This window comes from Lonchura striata, chromosome 8, assembly GCF_050655825.1.
Source record: "Lonchura striata isolate lonStrDom1 chromosome 8, ASM5065582v1, whole genome shotgun sequence".
In the NCBI taxonomy this organism is placed as follows: Eukaryota; Metazoa; Chordata; class Aves; order Passeriformes; family Estrildidae; genus Lonchura; species Lonchura striata.
The window spans coordinates 28,478,852-28,493,579 of record NC_140710.1 but is presented as its reverse complement, the minus strand read 5'-3'; the positions used below and the strand labels follow the sequence as shown (position 1 = coordinate 28,493,579).

General features: G+C 50.0%; 2 protein-coding genes across 11 annotated transcripts in view; one reads left to right on the top strand and one right to left on the bottom strand.

The window, feature by feature from the left end:
* ASTN1 (astrotactin 1) overlaps nucleotides 1-14,728 on the top strand; it is a 68,423-nt gene that overhangs the window by 50,299 nt on the left and 3,396 nt on the right. For 3 of the 7 annotated variants that reach the window (XM_021545972.3, XM_021545973.4, XM_085586658.1), the window contains exon 23: nucleotides 2,852-6,598. In XM_021545972.3, the coding sequence (XP_021401647.1) occupies nucleotides 2,852-3,086 (235 nt within the window). In that variant the 3' untranslated portion in view covers nucleotides 3,087-6,598. Of the gene's footprint in view, nucleotides 1-2,851; nucleotides 6,599-6,661; nucleotides 7,787-10,075; nucleotides 11,738-14,728 lie in introns of those variants that run through there. The other 4 variants (XR_014957123.1, XR_014957122.1, XR_014957121.1 and 1 more) reach the window with 4 other exon arrangements.
* Nucleotides 6,163-14,728, bottom strand: part of PAPPA2 (pappalysin 2) — a 93,759-nt gene continuing 85,193 nt past the window's right edge. For 2 of the 4 annotated variants that reach the window (XM_085586655.1, XM_077785293.2), the window contains exons 21-22: nucleotides 13,139-13,237; nucleotides 6,163-11,226 (exon numbers count right to left, since the gene is read on the bottom strand). In XM_085586655.1, coding sequence (XP_085442781.1) covers nucleotides 11,152-11,226; nucleotides 13,139-13,237 — 174 coding nt within the window. In that variant the 3' untranslated portion in view covers nucleotides 6,163-11,151. Of the gene's footprint in view, nucleotides 13,238-14,728 lie in introns of all 4 variants that reach the window. The other 2 variants (XM_085586654.1, XM_085586653.1) reach the window with 1 other exon arrangement.

The following is a 14,728-nucleotide window of genomic DNA, read 5'->3' as shown; positions in this document are numbered from 1 at the left end:
TCTTGGAAAGCAGACCTCCTGTTTGATCGTCTGCGAGGGCGAAGCACCCAGACTGGTGGTGACAGGACAAATCACTTGCAGATGACATTATTTAGCCAGCAGACAGTGTTTGTTTGACAGTTACTGATGCTCCTTTGAAGTCATGGATGCGGACCCACGCGACTGCCTCTACCATGTCCCTCCTCCTCCACACGTCCAGGGCACCTCCTACTCTGCTCATTTGTGGCACACTCAGCTCCTTTCTTGGCAGTGCTGGCTGCTGGACAGAAGAAGCATAACTTGTTGTGAGTGCCCAGATAACTTGTCTGAGGCTAGGAAAGCAAATTGCTCCCTCACAGTCCAAGAAGGGATGCAGAGAGTCCTGGTCTTCACACAAGGAAAGCAAATAGAGAAAAAAGCAAGCAGTAAGTGGAAGCTGGATTTGGTGCAAAGCCTAGTGAAGTCTGATGGTGCCTATGGGCTTTGAGCCAAAATCTGTGGGATCATATCAGGCATTCCTGTGAGGGTGCCTGTAATGCTGGAGGAAGAGAGGCACTCGTGGCACCTTGCTGAGGTGTCAGATGCAGACACCAAGACAAGTGAGAGCTTGGCTATTTCCTCATGGCTGGCCAGCTCGGGTGGCTGTCTCCAGAGCCAACACCATGCTAACCACCTTTGCCTCTCTGGCATGCCCTGGACATGAGCTCTGGGGTGGCACTTGTCATGTGGCTGCAGAGCTGGACAACCTTTCAGTGCCTCCAGATTGGGCCCTTGGAGCTGCAGTCACATCCAAGGTTTTCTCTCTAGGAAAGCCAAGGCTGGCTCTGACTGGACTTAGGGTAAATTAATTCCTCTTCAAGCAGCTCTCTCATGGTGTGCCTGGCCTGCAGGGAGGTGTGGAGAGGCAGTGGATGTTTCGTCATGGTTGGTACACCTATCCTGGAGCTGTCACACCAGCCCACCCTGCTTATCTAAGTAAGAATGGGATTTTTTCCTTCAGAATCATGATTTGTGACTACTGCCTGTTCTGGGCTGAGCAGATGCTGAGCTAAAGCTAGTGAGGGGATGTATCTTCTTTTCCCTGACTATTCTAACCCACCAACTGACCTTGCAACTGGGTAGGAAACTTCTCTCAGCTCATCAGACACTTAAACTTTGGTCTGGGTTTCCAGGCACATGAGATACCTTCAAGATGCTTCATTTGAATCCTCCACAGTGGCCACATTCCCTGGAGATCACCCAAAGTGTGAGACAAATTTAAAATGAACACAATGTGTTTTATCTGTACAAACTGATTTTCCTGATAAAAACATTAGAAGCACAATTTTAAGAGGACAATTTTGAAAAGAAGAGAACACAACTTAGATCATGTTTGGCCATGATCCTCTGTGCTCTTCCAATATCTTATCCAATAAAAGAGGCTGGTGATTTAGCATTTCCTCACAACCAGGACAAGCCTGCACTGAGGCTATGATGCCCTGGATGTGCTGGATGTCTGTTGCAGGAGATGGATTCATCCTGGACCTCCTCTGCCTCTGTCACCTGACATTCTCTCAAAGCTTTCTTGGTTGTTTTGTGGCTCTTTACAAGCTGCTGCTGCAGTTATTTGCCTTTCCTCATCTTGTTCTCCACAACTGGAACATGCAAATTGCACTTGCAAAGAACCAGGGAGCTCTGCCACATCCCCTGCTCTCTCAGAGCTTTTTGGATGTGTTTGATGTATGCCCCAGTGTATCCCTTCTGGTTTGCATGGTGTCCTGCAGGACACATTTCTTAAGCTGTTACTAAATACTGTGAGTGATGCAGCAGGAGTGTCATTTACTGTACTTATGTCTTGTGACATTGCATCCTGTGCAGATCATAATTTTTATCTCACCATCAACCTTCCATACAGACCCTCACAAGCCAGACATGACATTCTGGTTTGGATTTTTTTTTTTCTTAAAACTCCCTCCTCCTCAGTGGTATCCTGCTCACAATACTGTGTATTTCTGGCACTGGAGAAGTTCAGCATGCCCTATTCCTGGAAATGTTCAAGGCCAGGTTGGGAGTTGGAGCAACTTGGTCAAGGGCAAGATGTCCCTGCCATGGGACAAGGGAGTGGAACAAAATGATCTTTCAGGTCCCTTCCAAGCAAACCATTCCATGATTCTGTGATTCCTACACCAAGCCGTGAGTGACCAGCATAGCTCCTGAATATGCAGCACATGCATCTAATGGAGAGAACACACATGGTGACACTGTTCTGAGCTGGCCATATATGTCATACCTGACACTTCTTAGCTTTTATCCCCACTGCCTACAGTGCTATTGGCTCTGTTTCCCATCCTGTTATATCTGGGATCCAGCAGCTGCAACAGTGACTGGTGGTGCCACGTGAGTCCTTGGTGATGGTCACCCCAGGGGTGCTGGGGGTTTCACAGCTGCACCTGTGACTGTCTCCTTAATAACTCTCAGCAAACCTGGCCTTGTTGGGTGAGCGGTACAAGGTGGAAGAAGAAGAGGGGACAGGACAGGGAAGTGTGGGTCCCAAGGCCAGTGCATCAGGTCCAGCACTGCCATGGTGACATGGGCATTTCTGCCCCAGGTAGAAGCTGTTCTCATATGGATTTAGACCGCAGTGCTGCCTTTTGAAGGTGTGTCCCCACAGCCCCGCCACCCCTCCTTGTCCTGGCAGCTCCTCACAGCTGCTCTTGCATAATCTCTTCTCCCTCAAGGAGCTCCCGTGGTGTCCTTAACTGTCTTTACTTTTCTCTCCTCATACATTCCTCCCGCCCTTCCCGCCATCCTCTCCGTGGTGTCTCCATCACTGCTGCCACCCCTCGCTGTCCATCGCCCCCCTGGCATCTCCCCTCGCCCGCCCTCGCTGCAGGAAGGCTGGCCTCATCCTCTCGCAGCTGGGGGACCTCAGCAGCTGGTGCAATGGCCTCCTGCAGGAGCCCAAGATCAGCCTGCAGCGCTCGTCCCTCAAGTTCCTGGCCTGCCGCTACAGTGAGATCAAGCCCTATGGGCTCGACTGGTCGGAGCTCAGCCGGGACCTCAGGAAGACGTGCGAGGAGCAGACGCTGAGTGTCCTTTACAATGACTATGGTGACAAGGACTACTGAGGGTTCTGGGCACCTGCTCTCAGGCTGGCCTTCCCATGGGCATTTCTGAGGGTTTTACACGTGGACCCATGGAGGGGGGAGGGTGTCACTGATGTTTCTGGAGGCGAGAATTTGGACTGGGGAGCAAAACCGGCTGCTCTGTGCAGGACTGACTCAGTATTAGTTTCTTCTTCAACTTGGCCAAAAGCCTTTCTAGTTAGAAGTCTTGTGGGACCCAGTTTTCTTGGTTTTGTTTTATTCATTTTGCCAAGAGGTTCCTCAGCATTGGTGGAGGAGGCAGGCTGGGAGGGCACGGCCCTCTTCTCCTGCCCCATCCCTGCCCTGGCTGTGGGGACTGTCTCCAAAGGTGGGTGACACCAGCTGTGGGAGAAACATGGTGACACAGCCAGGATGGGAGAGCAGGTGATGCAGGCACAAATGGAGGCAGGGCATGCAGGTCAGGTTGAAATGCTTATGGTTATGGCTGAGCTAATCAACCACTGGGAGGCCAGCAGGGTTGGGATGGGGATTTTTGCAATTGTAATGAGGTCTGGGTGAGACCTGAGAGAGCAATGGTGCTGTTGATGGGCAGAGCTGGCGTGGTGCCATCAGCTGGGGAGAAAAGGCAGGGGCATTGTGATCCCATGTCCTCAGGTTCTTCTGCCATGGCTAAAACCCACATGTGCTCCAAGATGCAGAGACCTCCAGAACAAAAGCAGCTTGGCCTCAGGGCCAGTAGTCAGCTGGACATCGTGAGCTTTCTTCTTGAGGGACCACATTCCTAGGAAGTCAACTTCAAAATCCTTTTTATTAACTTTTTTTTTAACCCACCATAATAAAATCTTAGAAGCAACATCAAGCTGCTGCTGAGGAGAACTCATCTGGGAGAGCAGCAGCCAGATGACACAGACAGGATGTTCTGCAGCAGAGACCTGCACTGTGGTATAGCCTAGGCTCTGTGTGGTGAGGGGAGAGGGATGCAGGGTACCCCAATGCCGTGGTGCAGGATGGTGCTGAAGGTTCTGGTCCCAGAGGGGCCATGGAGGACAGGCTTCTGGGGGTGTTGCTTGCCCAACTTCAGGCTCACATCTTCCTCCTCCTCTGGTATTTTTTTTTTTTTTTAAGCCAGAGAGCTGGGGTTGTACTGGGACACTGGATTTGGTTCGGAGCAAACAATTCTCCAAATCCCTGTCACTGCTAATGATGGTGAAGGCAGAAAACAGGTTCCTTTTAGCTTCAGCTTCCTGCCTGGTTTGCAGAGGAGGCACCTCTGGACTTGCCAGCTGTGCACCTTTGATCTAGACAAGACCAGAGCCCTACAGTGGGATTTTTACAATGCCTCCGGAGACAAATTTCCTTTTTATTTTTCAGTCTTGGCAGGAACAGTCTTCAGCCTGTCTCATATGATTTTTTGCCTCATTCCTCCTCCTACCTGCCAAGGACATGGCTTGAATATTTGTGTGGTGCTGAGAAGGAGGCGGCTGTGCTCTGCACCCCGTCACTGCTGACAGCGCTGCATCACCATATTTTCTCAACAACAGTTCAGTATCTTCCTGCAGGACCACACAGTGCTTTGCTCTCTCCTTCTCATGGGCAGACATCTCTCCAGGGGCAGCTGGCCTGGACTGGGGAGCTGCTGAGGGCAGCCACCATCAGTCAGTATGACCTGGACATCCCTGTGTCATTGCTGTAATGTGTGTCTAGCAGGGGTCATCAGACAAACATTTGCTCTGTGCAAGAAGGAAGTCTCCTGGATCCTTCTGGCTTTTTTTTATGTGTTTGTCCTTATATTTTGATGTGCCTGATGCTGCCAAGGGCTTAGGGCTCAGAGTGAGACCAGTGCCACCTCCACGCACAGGTAGAGATGGGCAGGTGATCTGTACTGAGTCATCACTCCTTTTCCTTTTAGTGACACTCTTGCCCAAGACACTTCTGTTTATCCTTTTGCTTATCCCAGCAGATGCTGAGACAACTTAACTTCCAGCCAGGCAGCCATCCAGCCATGGGCAAAGGGCACCTCTGCTCAATACCTCAAAGGGATGTTGGAACGAAGGCTGCTCTGGCCCAGACACCAGCTGGTTTCTCGCCAAGTAATACCGTGTACATGGCCTTTATGTGAAATGCAGACTGTTTTCCTTTGGGTAGCAGACTCCTCTCTTTTATTGCTTACTAGGTGCAGCAGCAAGGACAGGAGCAGTGCTGTCTGCCAGCCACTTGCTGTGCCACTGCCAGGAAAACCCTGGACACCCCATGCATTCACACCTGCCTAGGTTACTTTTTCATCTGGCCCCAAGATTTATGCTGAGGCTCTGCAGATATTTCTGTTCTGTTTCTGTGCTGACACTTCAAAGCTCTTGCATGGGCAACCAAAGCCCTGCAGCATCATCAACAGGCTGGGCCAGGCTCTGCTTCCTGGGTCTGGCTTCTCCACGGGCTGGGCTTTGGAGAGTGAGGGGAAAGCCACCCCTCCAAAGTCCTTTGGCAGCACCCTTGCACAGCTGGATGGGGCTCAGCATCCTCACCCTGTGACAGACTGTGCAGGCTGCTGGCAGGGCTGTGCTCTGCTGATTTGCCCGCTATGGTGCCCCTGCAGCTGCTGTGATGGCAGGGCCTGGCAGCCTGGCACGTCTGTGGGGCCATTTTCATGGTGACCCTGCCTTTCCTTCTTGGTCTCCTCACTCTGGCTTTGCAAGGCAGAACCTTGCCCAAGCTTGGATTTTCTTGCCCAAGTCTCTCAGCTACCCCACAAGTCCATCTCAGGCAAATGCCAGCAGCCACCATGCCACTTTGGCTGTAGACCTGGCCTTGGTGAGATGTGTTGTGTGGGGTTTGCTCATCCAAAATAGGTGTGCCCTGGTCTAGTGGAAGGTGTCCTTGTCCACGGCAGCAGGGTTGGTCCCAAATGATCATTAAGGTCCCTTCCAACCTAATCCATTCTATGTCTCTGTGATTCCCTGCAGAGCTGACACCATCCACATCTGCTGCAGGGTCCTGCTGTTGGGCCTGCACAAATTTTCTCTCTTGGACTCCTGGTTCTTCCCAAGCTGCCAGCAACAGGAGAACTGCTTTCCAACCATTTCTGCCACCTCCTTCACCCGCCACCCCCACCCTTTCTTTTTGTTTTATTTCTGGATTAATGAGCAATCATTCACCTGAGATGAACCTCTGGGTCGTTAACTTTTCTTTGCTGCGTCCGTACCCCTGTAATAGCATTACTACCTTTTCCTTGTCGTGGAGTTATTTAACATATAAAGACAGTTTGGTCCTTTTCTTTACAAAGATGGCTACAATTCATGTTCCTTGATGTTCTATTAAAACTCTAATGTGACGTTTTACTACTGTAGATTGAAAGTAGGGTGCTTTAGGGTGAGATAGCCATGTGGCAAGAAATACAAAGCCCTTCTGGATTACTTAAAAAAAAAAAGAATAAAATAAAAGGTTTTAAACAACAGCAACAAAAATCATTGTACCACTATGTAAAACTCCAGATGATAATTTAACTGACTATTAAACGGAGCTGTTAGTAATCCCTGGCTCTGGCAAACTGGAGTGTTTGTTTATAGTTTTGGTCCAGTTGATGTCATCTTTGGTTGCAGATGAAACAGTCCCAGCCTTTGAACTGGGGTGAGTCTTCACACAAGTTTAGCATTAGCCTGTCTGCCCACTGGGTTAGCCAAGTCCCAAACCACTCAGCAGACACAGATGAAGCCGAGTCCTGCGCCTCGTCCTGCCCACCTGCTCTGCTGGATGAGAGAAGGTAAAGATTTCTCCAGTCATCCCTTTTTTGGGGGAAAACCTGCATTTACACATCCTCAGCAAGGGTCTCTCAGCCCTTATTTGCAAACCTCCACAGAGACTGGGAACTTGGAAGCAGAGTCCCAAAAAATCCCTATTTTTTTTTTCTTTATATAAGGTGGGTTTTACCCACCTTTTAGCCATTCTTTTAGTATGTAAGGTGGACGGGATGGTGCTGGTGCTGTCTGGTGGTCAATCACCCCTGGAGAATGTCCTGGTCCATCTGGCAGACTTTTGACAAGAGGACTAGCAGCAAGCAACACGAATATTAATGTCCCACAAAGAATGTGAAAGCCAGTGCCTGAACAGAGGTGAGATCTGCAAAGGATGCCAAAAGCCACTCACAGTGCTGTGTTGTGTCTAATGCTCAGGCCATCAGCACTTACAAGGGCAGGTCCCTGGCCAAACCTGGTGTGTGTTGCCACCTGTCCTGCCAGATGGGTGGAAGACCCAGGGAGAGCCTGGGCAGACAGACAGGCAGACAGGCAGGGCACTTGGGAGGACACAGAGGGGATTTAGGGGCTATAGCACACGAATCCATAGGAAACCAGACTTCATCAAGTCTCATGGAACAACTTTATTTTTTTTTTTCTTTCTTTTCCCAGTGCTAAATTGCAGGAAAATAAGCTAAAAATACACCCAATACTTTCCTTCTGCTATTTTCCATGCAGTTAACCACCATCTCATTGCACAGTAAGCTGTGGCTATAGAGTGAGATGGAGGAGGAGGAGGAGGAGGAAGAGGAGAGGTCTGTGTGGCAGCAGGGTGTGCAGCTACAAGCCTAAACTGCTGTGTCAATATCTCAGTACAGCTGGCTCATCACAAAATCTTCTCAGGGGTCATGTGGCTTGCAGTCCGTGTGGGTTTGGAGAAAGCCACCCCAGAAAAGGGTGAAGTGGACCAAGGGGTGCTCCACCAGCACACTGGTAGGTTTTTAGGAAGGGTTTGGTAATATGTGTGTGTGTTGGAAGGGTTGCTGTTGGCTCTTCTCCAGAGTGCCTGATTTGGGGAGTGTTGCCCTAGAGAGGACATTTGATGTCACCAGGAGATGCTGTTCCTCCTTTGGGACCTAGTTTCTGTGCAAAGACCAGACATGATGCATCAGAGATGGCTGGAGGAAGAAGAGTGAAGTTTAAACACAGGGCAAGGTATTTTTGGTGTTTCTCAGACCACAGATACAAAATGTACCTGGTCACTTAAAAAAAACAAAACAAAACAAAACAAAACAAAAAACCCCAAACATTAAAGCAGCTTAATTGTTTTGGGTTTTAACTTTCTTGCCAGGATACCGCATGGTCCTCTGGCTCTAGTGTGGGCCACCTTCTGCTCCCCATCCCCAGGGATGTGAAAACACACACACACACACACACACACACACACACATTTCCCTCCATTTTAAGTGGACAAATTATAGAAAGTGACCAGTTTGTAGCATAACCAGCAGAAGACCTTCTGCAAAAGTGTTCTTGCAGCTGGTGGCACAGCAGAAGCTGCCTGGGTGCCAACCTTGAATTAGGGGGTGGCATTGGAGGTGAGTGTCCCCTCACACCCCAAAAACCAAAGGAAAACTCCAATTGGGCTCTGACTGTTCTGGGAGAGTCTGTGGTTTGGAAAGAGAAGAATATATCCGGCTAAACCACCTCCCTGGCCCTTTTGGGTGAATCAAGGAGGCAAGAGAGTTGGAGGATGAGAAGATTATTTATTTTTCATAGATTTTTATAAAAAATAATTATCAAATACAAAAAAATAAAAATAGCAGCAGCCTCCATTGTGAATAAAACCCTAAAGGGGACAAAAACCGCTCAGTGTCGCTATAGAAGAACAATATTTCTGTACGTAGAAGCTGTGTCTGGTCATAAGAAGCACAAATGTCTACCATCCAAGCCAGCACTTCCTGTCCCACCCCCCAGTTCCCCTGTCCATGGGGTGCAGTCCCTTCCCTGCACACACAGGTGAGCAGAGGAAAAAAACAGGATTTTCATGCCAAAAGGATACAAATTTGGTATATAAACACATAGGCATCCAGGTAATGCTGACACCAGGCAAGGAAGGATTTGTCACGGCAAAATGCTGGGTGCTTGAAATTCTGCTTCTGTGTGTCATGTTCATCCCATATCCCCACTGTCCCCACCTGTGGGGGGCTGCCAGAGCCCCACTTCTGTGTTGGGACCCCTGGATCTCCCCTTTCCTGTACTGGTGGAGCAGGACAGGCTGCCCAAGCTGCACATCCACATTTGAATTTCCTTGGGTTGCTTGAGGGTTGTTTTTTAATTGAAAAGTGGATATCTGACAAGATATTGCTGCTATCTGCCCAGCTGACAGTGAATTCTGGGGCGGTGTCACTTGTGCATGATGAGAACAAAAATGTCAGTGTCCCAAGAGGAGATGGGGCTCATTGTCCCCCACCTCTCTTCAAATCTCTGCCTAAGCCAGGTGGATGGGAACACGGGGTCAGGAAAGGGCTTGGAGAAGGACAAGGCATCTCCTGCCTGGATGCTGGTAGGATGTCCAAGCACCTCTGCCCCTACTCGGGTCCTCCAGGAAAACACAACCATAGGAAATTCCTGACAAAATAGGATGGGGTAGAGCTAGTGGAAATTGTTTTCAATGGTGCATCGTTCTTAACGATGCCTTGAAAATTCCTGGTCTCTCCACACCGTGTCACCCTCTCTCCACCACTCCTTCACCAGACAAACTCTGGCTTGAAGCCTGTCTCCAACAGCAGGGGCCATGCAGGCAGGACATAGCCTGGAGTCCTTTGCTCCCAGCCTGCAGCTCACCTGGGGACACTGCCATGAGTTCCTACTCTGTGGTCCCTTCTCTGCCCTCCTTTCCTCTTTCTATCCCTTCTCTCTGCCTCTTTACAGCACAAAACCATCAGTGATAATCCCAGCTGGAGACAGGCACTTTCCCTATTGCTGCCTTTATGTGGCTGGGTCCAAGCTGAGCTCCTGGGAATCAATTATGGGGAGAAGAGTTTCTTGCTGGGCTTCTTTGAGGCCAGAATTGAATCTGTAGATTTTCACTGAGTGCCTACAGGGGCAAGAGCCTCTTGGAAGTCAGCAAATGTATGTCCAGCATCAGGGGCTGGGACAGAGATCATAATAAGGAATACTAATACTAAGGAAAATCTCAATAAGAAAAGATAATTCTCAAATTCTCCTGACAGGTTTTATTTTTTTTTTTTTTTTTTTTTGGTCCTTTTGGCATTACAGGGTCTAGTCTCCTCTGAGAGCTGCTGACAACACAACTCAGTTGGAGCTCAGACGTGGGGGAAAGAGAAGAAGGACCACCTTCATTCAAGCATCACACAGCTCCACTGGTTTGGCCTCTACATCCAGCTGGGTGTGCAGTGGCTGGGGGAGTGAGACAGAGAGGGAGCATGCTGAGTCTTTGCCCCTATTGACCATGCAGTGATCCCCATGGACACATAACCCTGCCCAGAGGGCTCTAAAATAATGTGTGATGGATGCCTGTGGTACCCTTGGAATCTGTTGTGCTCACTGGGATGATTCAAGGGCACAATAACATTTTTTCTCAACCCCAGGATCCTGATCCAGATCCACACCCTAAGAAGAACAAGGCAAAGCACTGGCAAATACCAAGGGCAAAACTTGGTCTGTGCCGGATGCCCAAACCAGCTTGAGGTGGGAGCCTCCCTGCCCGGGGAGCTCTCTCCTGGCATGGCCTGGATGTTTGACCTCTCTCTCTGTCCTCCTTCCAGCTCAGCAAGGAAGGGGAAAATCCCTGCTCCTCCTGCCCTGACCTGTGCTTTTCCCAATGGTTTGTACTTCACAGCAGCATGGGTGTGTGATAAAGGATATCCTTTCTCAGCTTCATCAAGAGCAAAGAAAATATAATATATATTTATATATATATATTATATATATATATGTATATAGATATAATTAAGTTTAAATATTTGCAGAGAGATCACAACTACCTCGACCTTGCTAAAAGAAGTCTGTACAGCAGAGAGGGGTGAATAGTGACAAAGACGGACGCCCAGGAGCCGGGCCAGGACCGAACATCCATGGCAGCCCGTGGGCTCCCGGCGTGGCTGGCCCCTGGCCCGGCTGTGGCTGAGGCGGCACCAGAGCCCGGCCCAGCTGGAGGGAGCAGCGATGGGAGGGGGCCGCACGCCCTGGCTGCTGGGCTCCGGGTGGCCTGGAGCTCGCCGTGCCGCCATGCCCGCCGGCTCTCCCTCACGCTCCTGCCCTCGCCGCGGCCCCGCTGCTGCCCCTCGGCTCCCCCGGCGCTGCCTGACCCGGACAGGCCCCTCACGGCGCCGCTACTGGTTCTCCTCGGCCGCCGGGTCGCGGCACGTGCACTCGTCCTGGTCGCAGTCAGCAGCAAACGGGATCACCTGGGGGACAAAGGGACAGCTCAGCCTCCGCCTGCGACACCCCTGTGCCCCTCTGTCCTCCCTGCTGGACGGGCGATGTGGGCACTGCTCTCACCTTGGCGCTGCCACGCTCTGCGCTCACCGAGGAATGGGCTGAGCTCTGTTCTTAGCCTTTTCCTTTTCGTTAACGTGCTTCAAATTTTGCAGCCAGTGGTCGGGTTGAATCTTGTGCCCCAAATGTCAAACCCTGGGAAGAAGTGTCCCCTGATGGGGACACTTCAGACTAGGCCTGGCAGTGGTGAGGCACCTCCAGATTAAAGTTTTACTTTGGTCTATTAGTTTTAAAGTTTTACTTTTTACTATTAGAAAGCCCCCTTCATCCATGTGTGAATCTGTGGACCTGTCAAGTACTCCCGACTCTTCCAGCAAAACATGAAGATAACATAGCCTTGTTTTCTGCAGCTCTTAGAGGAACTCAGCCAAGCTCTCAACTGCAAAGCTGACCTCCACACTGCCCAACGTAACAGCCAAGGTAGGCACCGCGCCCGTGTGCATTGTGGATAAAGGAAAGCCAGGCTGCATGAGCAGGAACAGCCTTCCATGGGGCAGGCAGTGGGTCCATCCAGGGCCACTCAGAAGCTGTGCAGCTTTGAGACACCCCGTGCAGGTGGGGAGGCTCATTTCACATTGCTTTCTCTACAACAACTGCAGGTGACCGAGCAAGGCTGTGTCCCCTTAGCTGGTGGCAGCAGAGAAAGGAGGGAGGGCATACACTGAGCATCTGACTCCTGTTTGACAGTGGCCTGGTAATGAGCCATGGGAGCCGAGAAAACAGTTTTTTTCAGAGGTTTTATACACACCAGGCTTAGAGCCAGGAGTTTTTCTTACTGTGAAAACATTTGATTTTTCACAGACTGGATCAGCAAAGGAAGGGCTGGAGTGCTTTGGGGATTTTTTGATGTTTAAACCCTGTATTTCTCCATCTGCCTTAACAGGGATGTGCTGGAGGCTTGTTGAGTGAAAGATCTGGGACCTGTGGGGGATGTAAGCTGGGTCTGGGTCTCCTGAGAGCCATGGGACTGAACCCCCCCACACACACACACTTTCTACTGTGAACCCATCCTTTATTTTGGCCATGCCTTGCTCTGAGATGTCATGATATTGTTGTTGTGGGCATTTCACTCATCACTTGGGTGTAAAGCCTCTTCTTTCCTATCTCAAGTGGATCTTCCCAGGATTTTATTTTTCCTTTTCTCTGTGTATGTATGCGTGATGAAAGGAGAAATGATTCAAGCTCCACAACAAAGATGAGAAGATCCAAATTCACATATTTTTGCAGTGAGAAATTATTTCATGCCCTGTGATTTGTTTTGCTGTTGGATATGATTAGGAAGAATGGGCTGTGAGTGCTGGATAGCAAGTTAGGTGGGAGGGAAGATTGTGATGGGAGACAAAGAAGGGTATGTGCAACCCCAATGCCAAGTTGCTCCTTCTGTAGTATTCTTCCCTCCTTTTCTCTTCAGAGAGGGAGGAAAACATCACTTGTAGCAGATGCCAGTGGAGCATACCAAAAATCCCCTGAGACAGCTCATTACACAAGGTGACTTCTGACTCACCATGTCTAGCACTATGTCCTATGGAAGTCATTTCTTTGGGACACATTTCCCAAAACAAGAGGAAATCCCATGAACCTCAGTGGAAGCTGGGCTGAGGTTTCAATCACACTGGCCCGAGTCCAACCCCCGCTCTTAATCAGTGCGATGATGTCCATCAGCTTCAGCTGGCTTTGGTTTAAAATCGTGCGTTTGTTCTCCGTTCATGGGAGAATTACATTGCAGGCTTGGTTCCACAGCCAGCAGAGCCAAAGAACATAGCTAGCAGTCACCCCTGAATCCATAGATCCCAGCCAAGGCCTCGGGAGGTGCTCTCTTACCTTCCTGGAGGACAGCGTGGAGGAGCAGCAGTCCCCGCCGTCGTACTGGCAGTACGCCCGGTTGTTGATGGTGTCACACCAGCCGTCTGCTTGGAAGGGCTAAGGCAGAGGAAGAAGGCTTTGTGAAACGTTGTTCAAAAGCAGAAGGCTGCCCCCAAAGGTAGAGGTCCCAGGTCCTCAGCAAGGCCCAGTTCCACCGTACACAACCCCCTCTTCAAAGACAAAGGGCACCAGATATCCCAGCTGGTGTGGATGGAGCAGCTGGTGTTCCAAGGGCAACAGCTAGAGGATCGTGGAATTGTGTCAGAAGTGTTAAAATGGCATGAGCAGCCATTCAGAAAACCAGTTTATTGTTGTTTAGTTACATGAGTCATCTGATCAGAGAAGAAGCAACTGGGGCTGCGAGGCAGCCAGCGATGGCCGAGGAGCTGTCCCGTGCAGCGGCTGCCACCAGCGCCATGCACGGGAAGCGCTCACAAGGAGGCGTCAGGGACGGTCAGCAGCCAAGCTTTATTTATCACAGATCTACACCAGCACTGCCAAGCAGCCACTGAACTAGCTACAGGATGGAGAAGCCATTTCTTCATAGAGTGATTAGTAATGAAATGCTTCTTTCACTTCAGGCTCTGTGATTGTACTTACTGGCCCAGCAACCATGGCTGACCTCCAGGAGGTTTTCCATCAGAATCTTGGAATCATTGAATGGTTTTGATTGGAAGGAGCCTTAAAGACCATCTCATTCCAACACCCCTGCTATGGGCAGGGACATCTTCCACTAGACCAGGTGTCCAAACCCTGTCCAATCTGGTCTTGGACATTTCCAGGGATGGGGCAGCCACAATTGCTCTGGACAACCTGTGCCTGTGTCCCACCACCCTCAGAGTCAAAAATTTTCCCCTAATACCTGGTCTAAACCCACCCTCTTTCAGTTTAAAGGCACTACCCCTTATCCTGTCACTCTCTGCCCTTGCCAAAAGTCCATCCCTGACTCTGGTGTAGCCCCTTTTAGTCCTGGAAGGTGGTTTAAGGTCTTCCCAGAGTCTTCTCTTCTCCAGACTGAAGAGGACTCTTGGTGGAAACCTGACTATCCTGTTGCTCATGGAAGCAGCTGACCCATTTAATTGGATCTGGTTGGCCCCAAACAATAGCGAAAATCCCAAAAAATGCCCAGACTCAGCCTGTGATGATGGACACTCACATGTAGCACCCTTAAACTGAATGAAAGCCTGCTGAAAAATGTCACTGCACCGCAATAGCCCTGCACCCACTGTGCCAAAGCCAACATGTGGGCCTGGTGATAATACCAGTAATTCACATGAAAAAACCATGCCAAAACCAGAGAACCCATGTGGCTTTTTGTCCTTGTGACTCAAAAGGAACAGAAACGGGCTCAACACATGCTAATAACACTTTAGGAAGTAGCAGCAGGGATTATGGCAAACCACCAAGTCTGGTCTCTGCTATCAGTAGCACAGGCCACAGGCCAAATTCAGGCAGCCACAGAGAAATCAAATTAGCCTGGAAGATTTTGGAAGAGCAGAAGAAAGAGCACACCTTCCTACAGCTGGGAAATTGAGGCACAGACGAATT